This window comes from Pyrus communis, chromosome 14 (assembly GCF_041283825.1).
Source record: "Pyrus communis isolate YQ-2024b chromosome 14, ASM4128382v1, whole genome shotgun sequence".
NCBI lineage: Eukaryota > Viridiplantae > Streptophyta > Magnoliopsida > Rosales > Rosaceae > Pyrus > Pyrus communis.
Genome location: NC_142578.1, coordinates 25,995,305 through 26,017,743, shown reverse-complemented (window position 1 = coordinate 26,017,743; position 22,439 = coordinate 25,995,305). Strand labels below are relative to the sequence as shown.

The following is a 22,439-nucleotide window of genomic DNA, read 5'->3' as shown; positions in this document are numbered from 1 at the left end:
TGAATCCATTTTGACTAGCCATCAACTTGTTCCATTCAGAAACATAATCACCATTGCGAGGGAGCTTTCACCGTTTAAAACTAACTCGATTCCATTTGCCTTTGTCCTTCCGTTTCTGAATTATAGCAAGTCAAAACAATGGTGAAATATCTTGAGGGAAACCGAGATTGTAGAGAGATGAGAGAGAATTAAAAGATGGAGTAAAATGTTCTGTATTGAGTTTATGACTTAATGGAGTAAACTGTTCTATTTATAGCTACTGCTATATATCATTCTTAGCCTTTAAGAAACTTAACTGACTCTCAATCAACAATAACAACCCATCTAACAAATTAAAATGCTACTTTTACGACATATTTGTACCATCATTTGCTTACATTGATAAATAGCACTCATACTCATAAGCTGACATGGCAGCCACATCACTTATAGTAAGAAGATTACTTGTCAGAGAAGATATCAGTCAGGAACAAGTGAGAAAGCTGGTTTTAGTAAGTGCCTTAGGCTTAAGGGCTCCTAGTAGTATGTATGTTCAGCAAAACCTATCGAAGTAAATGACAACCAGCCGTTTCAAAACCGCATGCTGAGAGAGTTGTGATTTGGACTTCCGAACGTTCAGCAAACCACACCCCATGCCAGCCTTTGAACTTCTAAACCCTAATCAGTGTAAACGTAATATGGACAGTTAACCATGTTTTGTGCTTGATGCTCTTGGACTTCAATCAACCTTTATATATTATTCATTCAAATAATCGATGACAAGCTAGCCAATGTAAGTTGTAAACCAACAGAGACGAGTTGTTGAAGAAAATTATATATTTTTTGTACTAAGGCACCCATTAGAGAAAGGGAAGTGCTTGTAGCCTTTGCACTAACATTTGTATATGGACCTTTTCACTTTAACAAATAACACGTATCATCTTCTACACAAAAAAGAAAAATTTTTAAAGCTTTTATCTAGGAATTAACGATGAGAAATAAAAAATATACATTATTATGTCATTTCATTAAAATGAGAAATTTCAAATGTAAAAGTTAATGCAAAAGTGTATTTCTCTTAAGAGAAATTATATATATACTAAATGCCTAACTTTTCAGTTAATTCCCTTTGTGTCCTTTTTACTGTTCATTCGCCAGTGTTCTTCCCATTTTGCCCTTCAGTTGTTCTTTAAGTTTGGCTTTTTGTGTTTATCATACAGTAAAATGCCGTTTTTGTCCCTGCTGTGCGATAGAAATCTCTCGATTTCTTCAGAAAGCCGAGAAACCTAACCACTCAGCTTCACCATCTCTCTACCATCTCTGCTCTCTTCGATCTCTGCTTCGCCTTCTTCGATCTTTGCTTCGTGATCTCTTCCATCTCTGCTTTTTCCGTGATTTCCTCTTTTCTGATCGGCTTCTATTCGAATTGAAAACCTTCTAGAGCTCTCTTTCCCATATTACAGCAGCAATTTTGCTCCAAATCTTTCCAATTGAAAAAACCCACATCATCATCATCTATTCCTCATCAACACAGGTACTTTCTACACCTATTATATGTTCAAATCTGCTTCGAATTTCTGATTTGATATAATTAGACTTTAGAAAAAACTTGATGATTTTGTGGGTTAGAAATTTTTTTACTAATTTTCTGTGTTCGTGTTCACCACCATCGACGCGGGCAAAGCTTCCCAATTTGGCCTTTTTTTCCGATTTTTCTAACCCATCGTTTGGTTTCCGAGAAAAAAAAAATTTAATAACAAAAACGTTTTTTTTTTATTTTTTTTATGCAGAGCCGAAGGGTTCTTCAACATTAAGATTTAGATATCCCAGGTTGGTTCAAGGATTTTGCCTCTGAACTCAATTCAGGTACACATAGTCTCTCTCTACTTTGATTCTCTCATTAGTTCTTCGCTTCGGCACCGACAAAGTCTCGAACATGAAATCATTGAATTAGTTCGCATGTTATTTTCCACTACCTCAGCAACTGATGGAAATCTAGGCCTGCCATTTGACTAATTGACTTCAAATCTTATCAAACAGACCTATATGAGACATATATGCTTTAGAAATTTTAATTTTCCTGTTTTATTTTATCTTCATTACATCAAGATTTTTTTTTGGATTTGGTGGTTAAGATGAATTGAGTAATTAATCTAAAATATCTCTTTTGATTTAATGGTTGTGATAATATGATGATGTGGTGGTTATTATGATGGAAATGGATGTTAAAAAATTATGAATTTAACATGATTGAATTCCAACTTTTCCTTTCGTATTAGGCTATATTGGTTTGAGCATGATTGAATTGATTAGCTTGCATATGAATGGTTTTAAAATTGTACTCTTATCGTTTCTCACAGGTGCCACACGCCCATATATCAGTTGCTTGGCCATTACAAAAAAAAAAAAAAAAAAAAAAAAAAAAAACCGGGGCTTTTGCTTGCAACTCAGGTTTTTCTCAAAATTAGGTTGTTTTTGGTTCCGATTTGTGTCCTTCAGTCATGTTGTGTTTATCCGTTTTTTAATTGTTGATACAGGACTTGAAAAAAATTGTGAAAAACTGCATTAAGGTACTCCCCCAACGAAATCGTCAATCACCTCTTCACCCAAGGTCTCCCTCTATTTCTCTTTCTCCTTACTTTCTCTCTAAAATCTTCATCCTTTTCAAATTTATTTGTCTAATTTTTTAATTTGAAGTTTTCAGTCTTCTCTATTAATGATAAATAAATTTTTTTTTTAAAAAAAGTACTAGACTAAAGCATAGTTGTATTAATGGATCTCTAATTCTAATAAATCTTGCATGTTGGCCGAATTGACAATAGTCAGAGTTCACCCTCTGTCTGTCTTTCCAACTTTCTACTGAGGCATAGTTGTATTAATGAGTCTCTAATCCTAATAAATTAGGGATTCTCAACCCATATATGATTTTAGTTTTGGGGGGTTTTTTTTTTTTTTTTTGATAGCCAAAGTTAATTAATCCTTAATATCTATATTAATAAATTTTGTTATTAATTTAAGCACAAAAATCCTAAATTATTTTCTAAATATAGGGAGGGATCTTTTTGCATTGTTTTAAAGGAGCATGAAAGTTCACTATTGTAAGCCTGATGTTCTGTTAAACCTTTTTTCCGGTTAGATGATAAGATATCAATCAAGGATCGATTTGATAAAAGCTAATGTTTAAAATTGTTTCTCTTCGAGTGTTTTCTAAATATGTTGCAATTTATTTATTTAAAACTTTATCATAATCTTTTGGTAATTAAATTATAATAATCTGTGATGACGATCTTATTTATTGGATTGCATATTTGAGAATTTAGATCTTTGTTTGCAATTTTAATTGCATGATTTTAAATGTATTCTATTTTCTTATTCCCAGCTTTGAATTTAGAAAGCAGTAGCTGCTACAGTGCAAATCCAATTGCTTATCTTATTTCTATGCCTTCTGTTTAATCCGTTGTCAGGTAAGGCTCAAATCTTTCAAATTTGTCTTCGTTTTGGATTGCATGTCTACATAAGGATTTAACATTTTATAGTGTAGTTTCAATCATAAAAGATAGTTAACTAAGGTTTTCTGAATCATTATTAGGGTTGGTTTTTGCATAATAGTTTCGAAATGTAACTTCTATGTGTTTGTTTTGGTTGATTGTAGATTACATATTGTCAAGTATTTAATAATTGACTTTTTTTCCTAGGGTTCTCAGCCCATTATCTGTTGTTTGGAGTTCAAACTTTTTTCAAGCCATGTTAACAAGGTCTAGAAATACCAAACTGAATAGAATGATACAAGAAGGCCATATCGTTGGTTCTTCCAGTGGTATACAACTTTGTGATAAACCAGGCTTTGAACCTCAGAACAAAAGACGAAAAGAAGACCATATTGTTGGTTCTTCCAGTGGCATACAAGTTTGTGATAAACCAGGTTTTGAATTTGAAAACGAAAGACAAAAAAATGTTGACAATGTGTGTTCAACAAGTACAAACACAGTTCAAACAATTGTCAATGTCGATACATTTGATAATCCGAATCAAATTAGTAAAGGTCAAGCCAATTTTCAGAAAAATAAAAAAGGTAAACTAACTTTTTAACTTACAATTTCTTTGGGTTGGTTATGTATTTATGACTTTGTTTCTAATAGGTTGACTTTTTTTTTCCCTCCCTTCACCTGTTTTCTCAACAGGAAATGTTCAAAAATATGTGGATTTGGGAGATAAAAATTATAAGTGCATCCATTGTGGTGCACTTTTTTGGATAAAAGAGTCTTTAAAGCAGAAGTCCAAGAATAATGAGCCCCTTTATTCTCTTTGTTGCCAACAAGGAAAAGTCAAGCTTCCACGTCCAATGCCTACTCCTCACTTTTTAGAAAATTTGCTTGACCCAACTAAAGGCCAAACAAGCTTATTGTTTAGACAGAACATCAGAGCTTATAATTCAATGTTTGCATTTACTTCAATGGGAGCTAAAGTTGATCACACAGTTAACAATCAGTCAGGCCCTTACATTTTTAAAATTAGTGGTCAAGTGCATCATTTAATGGGCTCTTTGTTACCCCCTGATGGTGAATGTCCAAGGTTTGCACAACTATATGTGTATGACACTGCTAATGAAATTGGAAATCGTCTCAATGCTGTTAATTGTAAGGAAACAAATATGAAGCTTGATCAGAATATTGTCAAAGGTTTGATCAACATGTTCAATGAATCAAATGAATTGGTTCAAGTGTTTCGAACAATTAGAGATAAATTTGAAAACAATTCTCTTCCTTCTTTGAAAATAACTATATTAGGTAGGCAATTAAATGATGATAAACAATATGGACAGCCTATATGTGATGAAATCGCTGGTTTAATAGTGGGTGATATTGGTCAATTTGACTCAAATAGAGATATTGTCATAGAGTTTAAAGATGGTGAACTAAAACGTGTGACAAAATTAAATCCAAAATTTATGTCTTTACAATATCCCATTCTTTTTCCATATGGTGAAGATGGATACAGACCTGATTTGAAATTGAATATTCCCTCAAACAATCGCCCATGTAAAAGAGGAAGAGTGACTATGAGAGCATTTATAGCCTATCAAATTCAAGAAAGGGAGTCTCAAGTAGATACATTGTTAAAAGGAGGAAGACTTTTTCAACAATTTTTGGTGGATGCTTATGCAACACTTGAAGAGGATCGATTGGATTACATTAGAAAAAATCAAAAAAATTTACGAAGTGAGGTGTATAAAGGTATTTATGACGCTGTATCAAAAGGTGATCATGATGCTGATAACATAGGCAAAAAAGTAATATTACCTAGCTCATACACAGGAAGCCCTAGATATATGCTTAACAACTATCAAGATGCAATGGCTATTTGTAGACAATTTGGTAATCCTGATTTGTTCATAACATTCACTTGCAATATCAAATGGCCTGAAATTGTGAGAGAATTTGATATAAAACTTGGATACAAGTCAGAGGATAGACCAGATATCATTTCTAGGGTTTTTAAGATGAAACTTGATGATATGATTTGCTACATAAAATCAGGAGAACCTTTTGGAGAAGTTGAAGCAGGTGAGTTTAAGAAATAAATTTTTTTCTCAATTTCTTTCTTTTAATCTTTACAATGAAATTGACTATGGTTTATATATTTCTTAACTTGATTGCAAACAGATGTTTGTACAATCGAGTTTCAGAAAAGAGGGTTGCCTCACGCTCACATCTTAATTTGGTTAAAGAAGCCTTACAAATGCTACTCTGCTGATGACATAGATTCCATCATTTCAGCTGAAATACCAAATAAAAATTCAGATCCTCTCCTTTATGAAATTGTCAACCAATTCATGATTCATGGTCCTTGCGGACAACTTAATCAAAATTCTCCATGCATGCGAGAGGGAAAATGTTCTAAGTTTTTCCCAAAGCAATACAAAAGTGAAACAATTTTTGAAACAAATAGTTTTCCTGTGTATAGGCGTCGTGATGATTCGTCAAAATTTGTGGTTAAAAATGGGATGCAAATTGATAACAGTTTTGTTGTACCTTACAATTCAAATTTATTATTGAGATACAATGCTCATATAAATGTTGAGTCATGTTGTCAATCAATGCTTATAAAATATCTTTTCAAATACATAAACAAAGGTTCAGATCGAGCAAGAATTGTTTTTGAAGAGAATTCAAACAATGAAATACTTGCTTATCTAAATTGTAGATATATATCTCCATACGAAGCTGTTTGGAGATTGTTTGAGTATCCAATTCATATGAGAGAACCTCCTGTTGAACGATTGCCAGTACATCTTCCTTTGGAACAAACTATTGTTTTCAATAGTAATCAATCACTTGAATCAATTGTTAATCAAAAAGCTTCTGAAAACACAATGTTGACAAGTTGGTTTGAAATAAATAAAATTTTTCCTGAAGCACGAACATTAACTTATGCAGAATTGCCATCAAAGTTTGTATGGGAATCTCGACATAAGATTTGGAAGCCTAGGAAAAGAAAAGGAGGATCCATAGGCAGAATTGCCTACGTGCATCCTGCATCAGGTGAGTTATACTATTTAAGAATGCTTCTCAATATTCAAAAAGGTGTTCTCAATTTTGATGACATTAGAACTGTGAACGGCATTATTCAACCATCATATCAAGTTGCGTGTAAATGTTTGGGTTTACTAGGGGATGACAAAGAGTGGATTGAAGCTTTAGAAAATGCAGTTAATATTGCAACATCTCGCGAGTTGAGGCAATTATTTGTTACAATGATTTTATTTTGTGAAATAGCAAATCCTCAACAGCTTTTTAATAGTCATTGGCAATATATGTGTGATGACATTTTGTATGAGCTTCGAAAATCTTTTGCAATCCCAACTCTGAATTTACCAGAATTCGAATTAAAAAATTCTCTTCTATTTGAATTAGAGCAACTATTTAATGCATCATCTAGCTCTTTAAAAGATCATAATTTGCCTATGCCTGATGAAAGAAAAATTTCAGAAATTAGAAACAAATTGTTGAGGGAAGAATTAAATTACAATTGTGATGATTTAAGTAGAGAACATTCTGTTTTGGTAACACAGCTTAATGAAACCCAAAAATTTGTCTATGATTGTGTTATTAGTACTGTGAATGAAAAAAAGTCGGGTCTCTTTTTTGTTTATGGCCATGGAGGAACTGGAAAAACATTTTTATGGCATACAATAATAAGTAAAATCAGATCTGAGGGTAAAATTGTTTTAGCAGTTGCTTCATCTGGAATAGCTTCATTACTTTTACCAAGTGGTAGAACTGCTCACTCCAGATTTAAAATTCCTCTCATAGTTACAGATTGCTCAACATGTCAAATTAAGAAAGGGACTCATCTTGCTAAATTAATTGAAAAAGCAGATCTTATTATTTGGGATGAAGCTCCTATGAATCATAAACATTGTTTTGAAGCATTAGACAAGTCACTTTCCGATATTTTATCACATTCAAACGATTCAAATAGAAGTGCTCCATTTGGTGGCAAACCTTTTTTATTAGGCGGTGACTTTAGGCAAATTTTACCAGTTATTCCTGCTGGAACAAAAGAAGAGATAATAGATGCCTCTTTAAATAACTCTTATTTATGGCCTTTTTTCAAAGTATTTCAGTTGAAGGAAAATATGAGGCTTTCACAAAAGGGATTAAACAATGATCAAAAGGAAAAACTTGCTAATTTTGCATCTTGGATTTTACAGATAGGTGATGGCCAAATTGGGGATACACTTGATTCAAATGACAAAGATACATGTTGGATTGAAATTCCAGATGATTTACTCATTCATTCATACTCTGATCCTATTCATTCTATTTTTTCAGCAACTTATCCAGACTTTGAAAATAATTTTGCCAGTTTTGAATATTTACGAGAGCGAGCTATTGTTACACCAAAAAATAATATTGTAGCGGAGATAAATGATTATGCAATAGATTTGTTACCTGGTCAAAAACACATTTATTTAAGCTCTGATTCTTTATACTCATCTTCTGGAAATTTTGAGACTCTTAGTATAATGTATCCTACAGAATTTCTCAACACACTTGATTTCAATGGCTTGCCTTCACACAAGTTAATTTTAAAGATTGGAATGCCTATTATGTTGCTCCGAAATTTAAACCAATCTTTAGGTTTGTGTAATGGAACAAGATTGGTTGTGACTCAATTATTTGATAGAATTATTGAAGCTAGAATACTTGCTGGCAGCAACATTAATTACAAAGTTTTCATTCCTAGAATAACCTTGACAGCAACTGAAAACAAATGGCCTTTTGTATTTAAAAGACGTCAATTTCCAATAAGACCATGTTATGCAATGACAATTAACAAAAGTCAAGGACAATCATTGAAACAAGTGGGACTCTATTTACCACAACCTGTCTTCACTCATGGTCAATTATATGTTGCATTATCTAGAGTCACATCAAGAGAGGGTCTCAAAGTTTTAATTACTAACAACAATGAAATGCCAAATACATTTACAAAAAATATAGTTTACAAAGATGTTCTGCAAAATTTAACAACAGGTTGTAGCTTGCATACATCTGCAATTAAAAACTTGCATATTACACATTTTGATATATAAACACTTTTTTCCTAACAATATGTATATTTTGCTTGCAGATTTACAAGACAATCAGCATCGTGCCAATTCGTAGCAAGAGTCACTCACCAAGACATTGCAGGGCACGAGTGTACAATTCAGACTCAGGATATGCAGGTATATATTGATTTGATTTCCGTTGTATTGGTTGAAGCTTTGTTAACAATACTAGAGTTGTTAAATTTATCTGCCATATATATTCACCAAATTATGTCTCAATGTTGTTGTTGCTGTTACTCGGTCATGGGGTTTCTTAAGGTAGATTGTTATCGAGTTTGAATTTTCTATTTTCTTTCTGCAAATTATTTTTTAATTATTATTTGTTTTAGGAACTGCAATTGCATAATTGGATAAGAAAACTAGAAAATATGTTCGATTAGAACAAATAATTTTAATCATATCTTTAATTTATTTTTGCATTCTATCTTGGTATCATGTTGAGTGTTAGTCTTATCTTTAAAGTTTAAGCAATGCTGAGTTTGTTTAAACTCTAATCGTAATTGTAGGTTGATTTGGACCCTAGCAACAATGAATGCTTCCTAGATGTAACTCTTACTAGGGATAACAACATTATCGCTGGCAAGATATATCAGGTGCTTCTAACTCAATTTTGACTTCCTTTGCAGTGTGTATCATTTCCTAATTTTGACTTCAAACTTGATCTTGCTTATAGTTTTTAGTTTTTGAAAATGATGTAAATGTAATAACCGAGGTTTGTAATAGGGAGGGAGACACCATCAGTTTGCTGGAATCATTAACCCCGGTTATGAGGGATTTCAGAAGCTATTTTTCCGTTAAGACGAAATTGCCATATCAGTGCACTCAAAGTAAGTCGCCATTCTCTCATCCTCTTCCTAAATTTTGACTTTTGTGGCTGCAAACTACCTTTTGTATAGTTATGTATATGCATGTATGCTTGGTTGATCTTAATTTTCCATATCCAATGTATTCAAATCATGTTCATAGTCAGATTACCATTCTTGATCTGTTGTTTCAAAATTGTCTGACCTTTGGGTTGATAACTATTGAAGCATCATGCGCTGCACATCCTACTGCTGATGTCTTAATCAACTTTGCTTCATACAGAAAGTCAATGATTATTCTATGAGTAGTCTTCTGGAGTGCGAAACTTCTATAGTTGTACCTAACGATGAATGTATGTTGATATATCTGCAATGCTCCCACTTCTTCCATGGCTGCTTTTATGCAACCAACCATTAGAGTTGTGGCAATTATTACTGAAGGTGTACCTAAGTCAGACACTAAGCAATTGATCGCATATGCACGGGCAAACAACAAGGATACACCATTGATGCAAAGTCATCTTAATTTCACTAACCTATGAAAATGAACTAGCTATACTAACTTTAATTATCGTATCTTTTGCAGGTTGTCATTGGCCCTGCTACTGTTGGAGGAATTCAAGCTGGAGCTTTTAAGATTGGTGACACTGCTGGAACAATTGATAACATTATTCACTGCAAGTTATACAGGCCTAGATCTATTGGTTTTGTCTCCAAATATGTATGTAGCTAATCCAATATCTTGAACTTCAGATAATTTGGTTATCCAATACCTTAAACATTTAGCGTATTGCAATTGAGTTCATTCATTTTTTTCATGTGCCCTTATGTTGGCAAGACTGTCCAGGTCATGGTACAAAATCACAATGTTCATATGTCCTACCTTTTCTTTTTTGCTTCACTTGCTTGAACATTGATGACTGCCTTTCTTCTATGATTTGAGTCGATTTAGGTGGTTCCACACATAACTGATGTCATTAAGACATGGGGCAAAGCTATTTCAGTCATTTCCGTTGATGGAAAAAAGCTCCCTGCAAATGTTTATGTAGATCATTGGGAGCTTAATTTATTAGTATTTATGTAGAAATAGAAATAATTATAAATGAAACCTTCTTATCAGACATGACCTTTCTTTTGTTTGGTTGTGTTTTGCAACTCATCAACAACAGTAAACAAATGAAGGGTATAAGCTCTCCATAATAGGGTAGTCTTTTATTCATTTTAAAAATCATCCGTATGATAGTTGGTAGATTTTTTCTATTTGAAATTTCTTATTATTGTGGTGGAGTTGTGTCGAGATTTCTTTTGCTATATTGATATTTTGCTATACATTCTTTACATACAATTTAATATGTCCATTTATGCTCTCGAAAATTAATAAAATATATATTTTGGTTCTGCATCTTTGTAACAGAATGGACAACCTCCCGTGATTTGCAGGCTTTTAAACCACCAAAAAAAACATAAGGGTCTCTGCATGTAAAGTGTGCACAAGTTAAGGCAGGTAAATTTCAAAAACTCATGTTTGTACAAGCTGTCATAATTATTATTTTCTTACTATAATTTTGGTTTTAATGATAAAATTTGGATGTGCCCATTTGGGGATTTCCCAGTTCAGAACCTAGGAAACAAGTAGCACTGATGACGCACTGTTGGAGAGATTATGAACCTCTGTTAAATCACAGTCCAATGAAGGGATTAGCCCGTTCGACTTTGTGTTTTAGATGAATCCGTTTCGGATTGGGAGAAAATTTAAACCCAGAAAAAGTTGGGTTTCCTGATGAGTTGTCCGGCAGATTTCAGGTGACTAATTTCGTGATTACAGATAACTTTGTACCATGACATTGTGGTATGCTATCGAATCTAATTAGCGATTTTTTTGTATGGTTTTTCTGTGGATGCAGGTTGGCAACAAACAGGTTGATCACATCTTGAGTTTTCCGACTGATTTATTCAATCCTATCAGTTCTGATTCTGTCCCTCCATAACATTTCCAGCACCATCTGCCTTGCTCTCATCACAGCTTGGCTTTCATTTCCTCAGGTAAAGTGTCTACCTTTTATTCTTCAGGAAAATAACAAAGATTCCAAATTTATTGAACTATATAGTCATTTTCTGTCAAGTTTATTCTTAAAGTTTTTAATTTAAAATTTTTCAATTTGAATAGGAGGAATGGTGGAATGGTGGATGTCAGAGTTTCTTTTACAGCAATTCAAAGGGAAGAGCTTGACAGACAATGGACTCTTCCCCTATTCCTCCACATTCACTTTTACCAATTTCCAAGAACACATTAAATTCCCTCAAAATATAAGCCGAGGTATGGAAAAGCTTCGAATTCCTTGGTTTCCTCCAATTAGTATGCAGAACTCTAAAAAAAAGAAAAAAGTGAGGGTTGAATGACTACCCTCATATATACACCGACAGATATGTAAAAAATTAGAATGGTGAAGTGAGGGTTTAATGACCTATTACTCATTTGGTTCTATTTAAATAAAGTTCGCTGATTGGGTTCAATGACTTATTACTCATTTGCCATTCATAATTCTCTGTTTTTCACTCACATTGTGAAAATTGAACCTATAAAATATTTCATATGATTTTAAATCCCGCAGCATCGCGCGGGTACAAATTTCTAGTTCAATCTAACAACCAAAATTAAAGTTAACAAAAAAAAAGTAGAGAACTTAATTCATATTGAATCTACCTTTATCATCGTGCTCCAGAGAAACTGAAAAGGATGGAGGGTTTTTGAATTTGGTAAAGCTTAAGGATTAAAGTTGCTGTTCTTTTTTTTTTTTTTGTTTTGTTTTGTTTTTTTTTTGTGTGTGTGTGTGTGTGTGTGGAGAAAAGTGGAAGAGAAAGAGCCTTTGAAGATTCCTTTCTGAGTTTTCATGTTGTGGAGATTTTGTTTCATTTTTACCATTGTAAGACCATAGATCATGGATGCTAACATAGTTGGACAGATGTCGAATCATGGTGTCGTTGGGGCCCCCACTATAACAACTCGTCCCAAAAAATTATGATTTTTATAATTTTAAAATGTGAAATTACGAAAATACCCTTCGAGGCAAATACGTTGACTTTTGTTGACCGCCTTGTCGTGTCACGTAAGATCCGTTTTCTTGACGTATCCTCGTAGTACTGATCGCTATGAATGCGTGGACGAGAACATAACGTAATTTGGAGTGATAATGAAAGAGTTATTAATGAACGAAGTCGAGAGCAAAATAGTCATTTGACCATAAATCTGGAAGGCTCTAGATTTTGCTGGAGAAATCAGTTGATGCCACGTGTGTGGCTGAGATGGACAAGAAAGGAGAGAAAAGGAGGAATTGGATCAATCAGAAAAAGGGAGGTGAGGAGTGACCAATGAGAAGAGAGGGCAAGAAGGGAAAGAAGGGAGGAAAGAATGAGGGGAACCGGTCAGGTTCCCCTTGACCCGGTTTCCTTGGAGTTTCCAGATAGTTTTATGGCTTTCTTCAACCTTCCATCACCACCAAACCTCATCACAACATCCCAGCACCTAATTCCAGCCAAACCCGACGAGTTTTAGCCCCGATGTTGCGAGAAAACCCATCAACGGGTCCGGGTGGTTCTCGACTTTGAACCACCATTTGTGAAATGATTTCTTTCGATCTCCACCACCATTACACTCTCCTTGAACCCAAGAACAAAGCCTAAACAACCTTGGAGGCGGCGGAGCATCGGAGGTGACGGTTTGAAGCACACGCCCTTTTTAGGGTTTTCAGCAGGTTTGAGGGAAATTGGGGCTTTTCCCGATTAAATTGGGCTTAGTCACATGCGCGTTGGCGGGAAGCAACGTCATCCTCTCTAGTTCAAGCAGTTCTCGGGCAATAAAATCAGTGAGTGGACCCCTTCTAAGCTTCTATATTTTAATAAAATATTAGCCTGCATGTCATATTTCTTGATTTGAGTATGTTTTATATTATGCTTTATGGATTTCTATAATTATGGTTTACGAAATATTTATGATTTATTGAAATTACGTTTTTACGAATGGTCATAAATTATTGGATTTGCATATATGAATTCATATGGCTCTCATTGGTTATGGAATTACGAGTATGGTTTACATTGGATTATGCGATTTTGAGCTTTTCAGCTCCGGTGATTTGATATGAGATTTTCAAGGTATGTTTTCAATACTTATCTAGCGGGTTATCATACAGCACATCCACACAACACGGGTATTAGATGTCTATGGTCATAGGACACAATTGAAAAGATTGATGTATATACCTCTTCTCCGGCGGAACCCGGGGTCGTACAACTTCACCTTCGGGTGGTGGACCATGGTTTCTTCACTGGCGTAACCTAGTGTCGTACAACTTCACCTTAGGGTGATGGACAAGTATTGCCTTCAGACGGATGAGGAGTAGATGATATTGATGATATACCCCCAGCTTCACTAGCCCGGGGTTAATGTCGGTGTGTGATGTTATATATCCTCTTCTTCGACGTAACCCGGAGTCGTACAACTTCACCTTCGGGTCATGGACCATGGTTTCTTCACTGGTGTAACCCAGTGTCGTACAGCTTCACCTTCGGATGATGGATAGGTAATGTCTTTGGGTAACTATGATACCCCTAGAGAGTACAGTATTAATGAGATTACGAATTTGCCTTCGAGCGACGATATTATCATTTTCTGGGCACTAGTTTTACATACATGTTTTACAAATTTTTTTACAAGGCATGCTAGGGTTTTCATAAAACCTATATATAGTATTATATACGAGTTTTCAAAATAGGGGGTTAATATGTTCATAAATAAAATGGTTTTCTTATTAGTATTATTATTATAAACTTTGGTCCACTCACCTTTTTGGTTTTACGCCCCCTCACAAGTTAGAATTGAGGCACAACATCCCGAAGTGAAGGCAACTCCGCGTAGAGATCTTCGAGTCTTATCAGGGTATATCCTATTCCTCGGTTTGTACGTTTCAATCATAATTCTTTCACTTAATTCTTGATTAGTTGTATGCTCTGAACACGATTTTGCATTTGTGAATCTCTTTCTAATTATATGTTTTATTTATAGGCATGTTTAAAATGACTTCGTCACCCTTGGGTGTCGGTTGGCACGTGCCCATCCTGGTATTAGAGGAATAGTGGGATCGGGGCATGTCACCCACCGTCAAAGAAAAAGCAGTCCTCATGGGCATCCAAGCAGAAAGAGAACCCACGATAGTATAAAGATTTTGCGTCACACTCATCGCTTCGACATTAATCCTTTTCTCTCCTTGCCAATGTTCTTTCTATTTTACTTTCTTTCTTGATAAGTTGTTTGTAGATGACATTTTCTGAGAATCTCTTGGGTGTCGTATGCGTTCTAAGTCACTCGTTTGTGTCAAAACACGCATATACATTATTTCTTTTAGTCGATATTTAAAATTAAAAGTTTACAAACACTTTTTTGGTGAACTCGAATTAAGGAATTCTCATTTTATGTGTTAAGTTTTATGTGGATGAGTTAATAAAAAGCAGAGTTGAGCTTTTAATGAATATTTTTAATTCTTAATACGCTCAATAATTTAAAAAAATAACATTATTTATTCTTGTAGGTACATTTTATCATTGGAGAACAAAGTGACCACCACTATAAACCCTAACCTCTTGCACTACCATTGCATTATCACCACCATTGTTGCTGCCACCACCACACTACAGTTGAGCCACCACCACCACAACCATACGCGCCACCACTACCATTGCCATCATTACCACCATGCCACCACCGCCACCATAGACTCAACCGCCATCACTGCTACCACAACTGCCACCATCGCTGTTGTCGCCACCCCTACCACTGATGTTGCCTCTCCAGCCCAACAACCACACCCCTTTATTGGCATCACCACCATCACAACCCTTGCCCTTATCACCGTTGTCGTTGTCACCACCAACATTGTTACATCTATTTTTGTCATTATATACAATTATAAATTATCAAACACTTTTACACTATTTTTCATACTCACAACACTTTTAAATACTCAACTGCTTTATTTTGTAGTAGATTATTCTTAAAGCACATCAGAAGCAGTTTTTTTTAAAAGCACATCAAGCTCAAAATGGCAGATTATGAGTTTTTCAATTGAAGTAAAAATATTATGTATTTGACCAAAACGATTTTAAATAATTTGTAAGATGACGCGAAAGAAGAACAGAAATGTGACACATGAAATTAAACCAAAGCAAATGATTTTCTTTGGTTTTAACACCCATATATATATATTTTGGTTTATCATTTTCACCAAGCTCCACCTCATCATACTTAAGAAATGTATTAGGCCATCTCTAACCGAAGGAGGGCCAAAGGGCTATGTTTAGCCCTATAGCCATGCAAGAAATTATATTTTAATGAACAATGCCAAACCATATTTTATACCATCTCCAACCGAGGGGGTCAAAGGGCCATAGGCCAAACATAGCCATAACAACCCTTGCCCTTATCACTGTTGTCGTCGTCACCACCAACATTGTTACATCTATTTTTGTCATTATATACAATTATAAATGATCAAACGCTTTTACACTATTTTTCATACTCACAACACCTTAAAAATATAGTTCATTGAACACTCAACTGCTTTATTTTGTAGTAGATTATTCTTAAAGCACATCAGAAGCAGTTTTTTTAAAAAGCACATCAATCTCAAAATGGCCATAAGATTATGAGTTTTTCAATTGAAGTAAAAATATTATGTATTTGACCAAAACGATTTTAAATAATTTGTAAGATGACGCGAAAGAAGAACAGAAATTTGACACATGAAATTAAACCAAAGCAAATGATTTTCTTCAGTTTTAACACCCATATATATATATTTTTTGGTTTATCATTTTCACCAAGTTCCACCTCATCATACTTAAGAAATGTATTAGGCCATCTCTAACCGAAGGAAGGCCAAAGGGCTATGTTTAGCCCTATAGCCATGCAAGAAATTATATTTTAATGAACAATGCCAAACCATATTTTATATCATCTCCAACCGAGGGGGCCAAAGGGCCATAGGCCAAACATAGCCATTTGACAAAAAATCATCTCCAATCGAGGAGGGGCCAAAGGGGTATAAGCCAAACATAATTTATTATTTTAATGGAATTAATATAGGTAATTAAATTAAACTACCATATTAAAATAAGATTTTTGAACATATTGGAAGATTATTGAAAGAGGTGGTCATTTGAAAATTATTGAAAAAAACCTAATTTGGTGGTTTTGGACCGGTGGGGCTCACAAGCTTTTTGGCCTCCTCAGTTTGAGACGATTTTCTTCCAGTACCCATTTGGGTGGGCTCCATCCTTCCTTGTTGCTTCCTCTTTCGTGACTTGCAACCTCTTTTCTTCACAGCATTTGGTTGTGTTTTCTTGGGAAGGTGCGTAGAGTTTTTACTCAAATGTACACACCACCACCTTTTGTTTGTTTGCCTTTATTGGAACTGTCGTTGGTGGCTTCTCCACCGGCTTCTTTCGTCTATTGGTTGTGTCGGCACAGGGGTTGTTGCAGGTTGTTGGAGTCACCAAATTCTTCGTTTCTGGGTGGTGGCTGCTTGATGGCGGTTTAGGGCATGGGTTTGCACTGGCATGGATGCTCTGCGGTGTTGGAGCACTGGTTGGTCGGAGTGCTGGACGGATTGTGATGGTGACTCTCGACATTTCTTGCAACGGAGGGGACTGCAAGGTTTTAGGGAGTTTTGTAGTTTTGTCTGTGTTTGTCTTGGGCCCCAAAACTTGTTTTGGACTCTTTTGTGTGTACTGTTCAGGTCCACTGTTTTGTTTTGTACTTATGTAGTTTGTGGACCTTTTTGTATCTTTGTTTGACCTTGGGTCCTGGTATACAATGTCCAGTTTTCCCAAAAAACAAAAAAAAAACAAAAAAAAAAAAAAAGAAGCAACACTAGACAAAGACAACTGCTGTATGATGGGTGTTTTAGAAACTCAAAAGCTTCAATTTTTTTTGTCGTGCTCTTTAACTTCCTCTTTTACTGTTATACAAGAGAAAACAAGAGAGATTTAATATGAGTAAAGGGATACTTTACTTCTTGAGATACAAGTTTATTGTTATAATCTAGCAAGGTTTCTTCTAAGGATCTTGGCTTTCTTTATCTGTAAAGAAGTTGGGTTTTGTCTTCCAATAAAAAAAAAAAAGGAAGTTGGGTTTTTGGTTGTTTAATTAATTTCTACCAAAATTGCAAGATAAAAAGGAATACAAAGGAGAAGACACACACACACACACATATATATATATATATGTTTTTTTTTTTAAGATGATAACATATTCCTGGATAGAACTGAGAAGATGTATAAACCGGCAAACAAGTTTATTTATCTTAGGAAAGTAACAGTATTTCCATGTTCACTTTTAGGTTATTACAACTTTGACGTCGAAAATAAGAAAACTTAGGGAATGTGGTTTTCTTATCAGTTAGGGTTTCTACAATACGTGTCGGATTCTTTACCTAAGTAAGTTTTTCTCTGTCGGATTAGTTATGAAGACTCATTGTCACATTAAATGAAAGATAATGAAAGCAGAAAACTGAAAACGAAATATCGGAGTTGACTGCTGGTAGGACAAATTTGCAGTTAAATTTCATTGAAAACATTAAACTTGACAAGGATTACCAGAAACATACAATTACCACATAACAAGAACACAAAGGAAACGAAAAACTTGAAACAAAAGTTGACAAACAAACAACCAACGACATAAGAAAACAGACTGCATACTTTTATTTTGACCATTTTTTAGTACCCTCAAAACTAATTGGCAAGTTAGTTAATCACCATAAGTGGTAATGCTGTCCATAATCTTGGCCACCACCTCCTTCGAATCCCTCAGTTTTTTTATGCTTTTGTTAAGCTTCTCACGCTTTACGGCCACTGCCGGGGATTCCTCCAACATCCTCTCAATTCCCCCACAGTAAGGTCCCATTAACTCATTCACAATCTCAGCTTCCATCTCTTTGTTCACAAGGTCGAAAACAGACAGCTGCAAGTGCAATGCCATGGAGTCCACAAGCCTCCTCAAAACAACCTTCCAATAGGCAATCATTCTCATTTTAAGGTCATAAGCTTGAGCTAACACATGCGGGTACTTCCTCAGAACACCAACTTCCACTTCCCCGATGCCTTCTATATCTATGATAGAAGGTTTCTTCTCATCGGTTAAGACTCCTTGAATGAATTCGTTTTGACTAGCCATCAACTTATTCCATTCAGAAACATAATCACCATCACATGTATAATCTGTCAGCTTTTCCATCTCTACAAGCTCCAGCACCCACTTGATTGACCTCTCCTTCATCTTGGCCATTAGACTATGGCCGGCACGCCTTGCTGACAGCTGCAGCTGATGATAGTTATCCGTATAATGCATCAACACAGAAATAACCACCTCTTCAATGTAGTTCCACACTTTTTCCTCAAATGCAATCGGAATACTAGAAATTTCATTCACTTTTCCCTGCAAGATAATGAGGAAAGCATTGCGTGGAAGGAAGTTCGGAAGTGAAATACCTTTGGCCTCCTCCAAGATCTTGATCTCCTCCATCAAGAAGTTGCTCTTTGCATCAGTTTCAGCACATCTGTGAAGTTCATCCGAGTACTGGTTGAGCATCTCAAACAATCTAGCAGTGCAGTGCATGCGATTGTCTTCCGCATACTCCTCAAATTCTCCTCTCAAAAGAATCTTCCTAAGTGATTCCTTAGCCAAGCCAATGATTTGCATAAAGGCCGTCATGGCCTCGGCAACAGATGAAAGACTCTTCGGCATTTTGTTCAGCTCCATAATGCAGAAGTTCAGCCTGTCATTGATCTTCTTCACTATATCGGGTATATTTCTTGCTATGCTGTTTGCTTGAATTTGGACCAGCTTCTGTGCTAAAACTGGAATACCAACAATGGACTTGTCGATCTTCGAAAGCAGGGGATGGGTTTGAAAGAGTTCATGAGCCATCGCCGCTGCCTCCTCATAAGTTTCGTCACCAATCCTGTTCCTTACACAGACATAACCAAGACCAATGTTTACATCATCTCCAGTGACCTTCTCAAGTAGTCCTTCCGGTGACTTGTCCACTTTCGTAACCACAGCAAGCGTCCTCTCACCAGTCTTATCTACACTTTGTGACATCCGGATTGACTCACACGTAGTAAAATCCACCGTAGCAGACAATACATTCAGAATAATACTTTCCTCCGGCTTAATATACTCCATGATCATATCTTTGATCTGATCATAGATATTTTCAGGTTGGCCATGGACCGGAACCCTTGTGATTCCCGGAAGATCAACCATAGTCAGATCCGGAACCCCATTCTTCTTCACCAACAAAGTAAGTGGCGTGTTCGAAATTCCCTTACCTCCCCCCGCAATAGAATTAGTAGCTTTCACAATATCTTTGGCGATATTGTCTTCATCAGTACGATCAACTCTGCCATTGTACTCCAAGGAAAGTTCAGGCTGAGGACTCGAGTGGTGTTCCAGCCTCATAATAAGAGGCACTCTCGTGCAGATGCCTTGGCCCCGAGGTAGGCTGATGCCGGCCAAGGATTCGAGCACACTAGACTTCCCGGATGACTGGTCTCCGACCACCACAATCGTTGGCAGCTGAATGCCTTCATCCATCACCTTCAAGCTGCGTAACTTGTCTACCGCATCAAGAAGAGGGCGGATCTTGTCGTTATAGGACGACACAATGGGTGCGCATTTGAGAGGTACTGCGTCTAGTCCTGCCTGAACCATTGCGAGGGAGCCTTCACCGTTTATATTGACAGTATGGGGACAATACAATATGGAAGGGAATATTGCTATGGGGACAGTACAGTATGGAAGGGAATGTTGCACGTGAAAAAGGAATGTTGACAGCTAGACACCACATGGGTTGCTGCTTATTTTTCTCTGGTTGCTGCATCATGGACAGCAAGCACAACAACCTGTATTGCAGTTATTTATTGCATGCGTTTGTGTGCATGCGTGTATGTAAAATATGTATAAAACATGCTGCCATTGCAGCAGTTTATTTTATGAAAAACACAACAAGTTGAAACCAAAAACGTCAATATGGTATCAGAGCAGGAACCATAGGGTCCTGCCTCTGTTGTTTATCCTTCTAGCTTGTTCTTCTTCCTCTGTTCATCATTTGTTGTGATGGCAGAAGATATTTCATTTAGTTCTGAGGCTACAAGTTCCTCAACTCCACCAGCCAACATGATACACGGGGAGAGCAACCCACGACTGTGTTCCGTGTTGTTGAATGAGTTCAACTACTTGCCATGGTCACGAGCTATATCTCTTGCTCTAGGAGGAAGATCGAAACTAGGGTACGTAAATGGAACCATCAAGCCTCCAGGTTCTTCCTCAGCTACCTTTGATGCATGGCACTCAAATGACCAGCTTGTTATGTCCTGGATACTTAACTCGATGGAGCCCAAGTTGTCCGAGATCTTCAGCTACTCAGATTCTTCACACATCTTATGGGAATCGATCAAGGAAATGTACGGCAGTCAACACAATGCTGCCCGTGTGTTTGAACTAAAGAAAAGCCTCGCTGGACTTAAGCAAGGTAATCAAACGTTCATTCAGCATCTTGGAAACATGAAATCTATGTGGAATGAACTTGATCTATACCGTCCACACACCACTGAATCCGCTGCACTCTTGAAAAGGGCTGATGAAGATAAAGTGTTCCAACTATTGGCAAGCTTGGGAGTTGAGTATGAAGACCTGCGTAGCCACTTACTAATGACTCCTGAGCTACCATCGTTCGTCAACGTGTGTCATGCAGTCCAAAGAGAGGAAACTCGAAGGAAAGTAATGCATGTTGAGCCCCGTTCTAGCCCAGAAGCTAGGGCCTTCACCAGTAACCACAACTTCACTAGTGAAAGGTTTTTTAATGGAAAGAAAGCTGACTGGAAATGCACATACTGCAACACCAAGGGGCATGTACGGGAAAAATGCTGGATTTTACACCCTGAGTTAAAACCTAAGTTTAACAAGGAAGGAAAAATGATCAGGGATGGGAAAGGGTTTGCGCCTAAAGCCTTCCAATCTTTGAGCTATCCATCTAAAGAGATGTCAAACTTCACCTCAAGCCCTATCTCCCTGATCAATGAGTTTGCCGCCTTTCTCCAAAAGAAGAGTGATATCGCTGAGGGTAACAATGTCACCACGGAAAATTCCACAGAAATGCTTGGAAAATTTGCTGGTTTTTTGGCAAATTCAAACACCACTACATCCGGCAATATCCCAGGTATCATTTGTGCACTTTCCACGGCTCTCAATCTCACACACGATTTTTGGATTGTAGACTCAGGTGCCACTGACCATATAACCAACGACCAAGCTTGTCTACATGAGTTTCAAAAATTACTTAATCCTACTCATGTGTCTGTAGCGAATGGGAAAGGGGAACCAGTCCTAGGAAAAGGAAAAATTAAATTGATGGGGAGTGATGTAGAGTCTACAGCACTATATGTACCCTCATTTCCATTTCAGCTTCTGTCCATAGGAAACATCACACATACTTTGAACTGTCTTGCTATTTTTTCTCCTCACACAGTTGTGTTTCAGGATCGAGTCACTCAGAAGAAGATTGGTGAGGGTTTTTTCTTAAATGGTCTGTACTACATCTCAAAGGAGTTCAATCAAATTAAGGAACCCATTGCCACCCTAAGCCATGTCCAGAAGCATCAACTTTGGCACCAACGCCTAGCTCATCCCTCCGAACCAGTAATGTCTAAATTATTTCCAAATTATTGTACCAACACACATGAGTGTGAGATTTGTCAAATGTCAAAAGCCACTAGGCTACCTTTTGTACCCTCTAAAACTAGAACCAGTAAACTCTTTGAAGTTGTACACTCAGATATTTGGGGACCTTCCCGTGTTGAGTCATTTGATGGGTACAAGTATTTTGTTACATTCATAGATGACTACTCTAGGGTTACCTGGTTATATCTCTTAAAGTCTAAAAGTGAATTTTTTACAGCTTTTCAAGACTTTCATAAGCTAATAA

The 22,439-nt window shown here is 36.3% G+C and overlaps 4 protein-coding genes and 1 pseudogene across 5 annotated transcripts; 4 read left to right on the top strand and 1 right to left on the bottom strand.

Annotated features, from left to right (window-relative positions):
• The first annotated feature begins 1,147 nt into the window (after positions 1-1,147).
• LOC137735643 (uncharacterized) lies at positions 1,148-5,560 on the top strand. Its single transcript, XM_088684040.1, has 5 exons — positions 1,148-1,513; positions 1,770-2,430; positions 2,517-2,590; positions 3,359-4,051; positions 4,161-5,560. The coding sequence occupies exons 4-5, from the start codon at positions 3,724-3,726 to the stop codon at positions 5,558-5,560; spliced, it is 1,728 nt and encodes a 575-aa protein (XP_088540166.1). The 5' UTR covers positions 1,148-1,513; positions 1,770-2,430; positions 2,517-2,590; positions 3,359-3,723.
• Positions 5,561-6,235: 675 nt separating this feature from the next.
• On the top strand, positions 6,236-7,175 carry LOC148691488 (uncharacterized; annotated as a pseudogene).
• A 157-nt stretch (positions 7,176-7,332) lies between these two features.
• Positions 7,333-11,913, top strand: LOC137735771 (uncharacterized). Of its 2 annotated transcripts, none has more exons than XM_088683671.1 (9): positions 7,333-8,519; positions 8,617-8,713; positions 9,103-9,189; positions 9,320-9,423; positions 9,986-10,120; positions 10,814-10,903; positions 11,018-11,202; positions 11,304-11,442; positions 11,567-11,913. In XM_088683671.1, exons 1-2 carry the CDS (start codon positions 7,385-7,387, stop codon positions 8,649-8,651), a joined length of 1,170 nt encoding a protein of 389 aa, XP_088539797.1. In that variant the 5' UTR covers positions 7,333-7,384; the 3' UTR covers positions 8,652-8,713; positions 9,103-9,189; positions 9,320-9,423; positions 9,986-10,120; positions 10,814-10,903; positions 11,018-11,202; positions 11,304-11,442; positions 11,567-11,913. The 2 variants fall into 2 exon arrangements, with proteins under 2 accessions (XP_088539797.1, XP_088539796.1); XM_088683670.1 differs by having other exon boundaries at positions 11,013-11,202.
• A 6,080-nt stretch (positions 11,914-17,993) lies between these two features.
• LOC137713495 (dynamin-related protein 4C-like) lies at positions 17,994-20,184 on the bottom strand. Its single transcript, XM_068452794.2, has one exon. The coding sequence runs from the start codon at positions 20,165-20,167 to the stop codon at positions 18,203-18,205; it is 1,965 nt and encodes a 654-aa protein (XP_068308895.2). The 5' UTR covers positions 20,168-20,184; the 3' UTR covers positions 17,994-18,202.
• A 388-nt stretch (positions 20,185-20,572) lies between these two features.
• Positions 20,573-21,448, top strand: LOC148691487 (uncharacterized; the record flags this gene model as incomplete). Its single annotated transcript, XM_088684039.1, has 1 exon — positions 20,573-21,448. A coding segment is annotated over exon 1 (876 nt), but the record flags the coding sequence as incomplete, so codon positions are not given.
• Between the last annotated feature and the right edge of the window lie 991 nt (positions 21,449-22,439).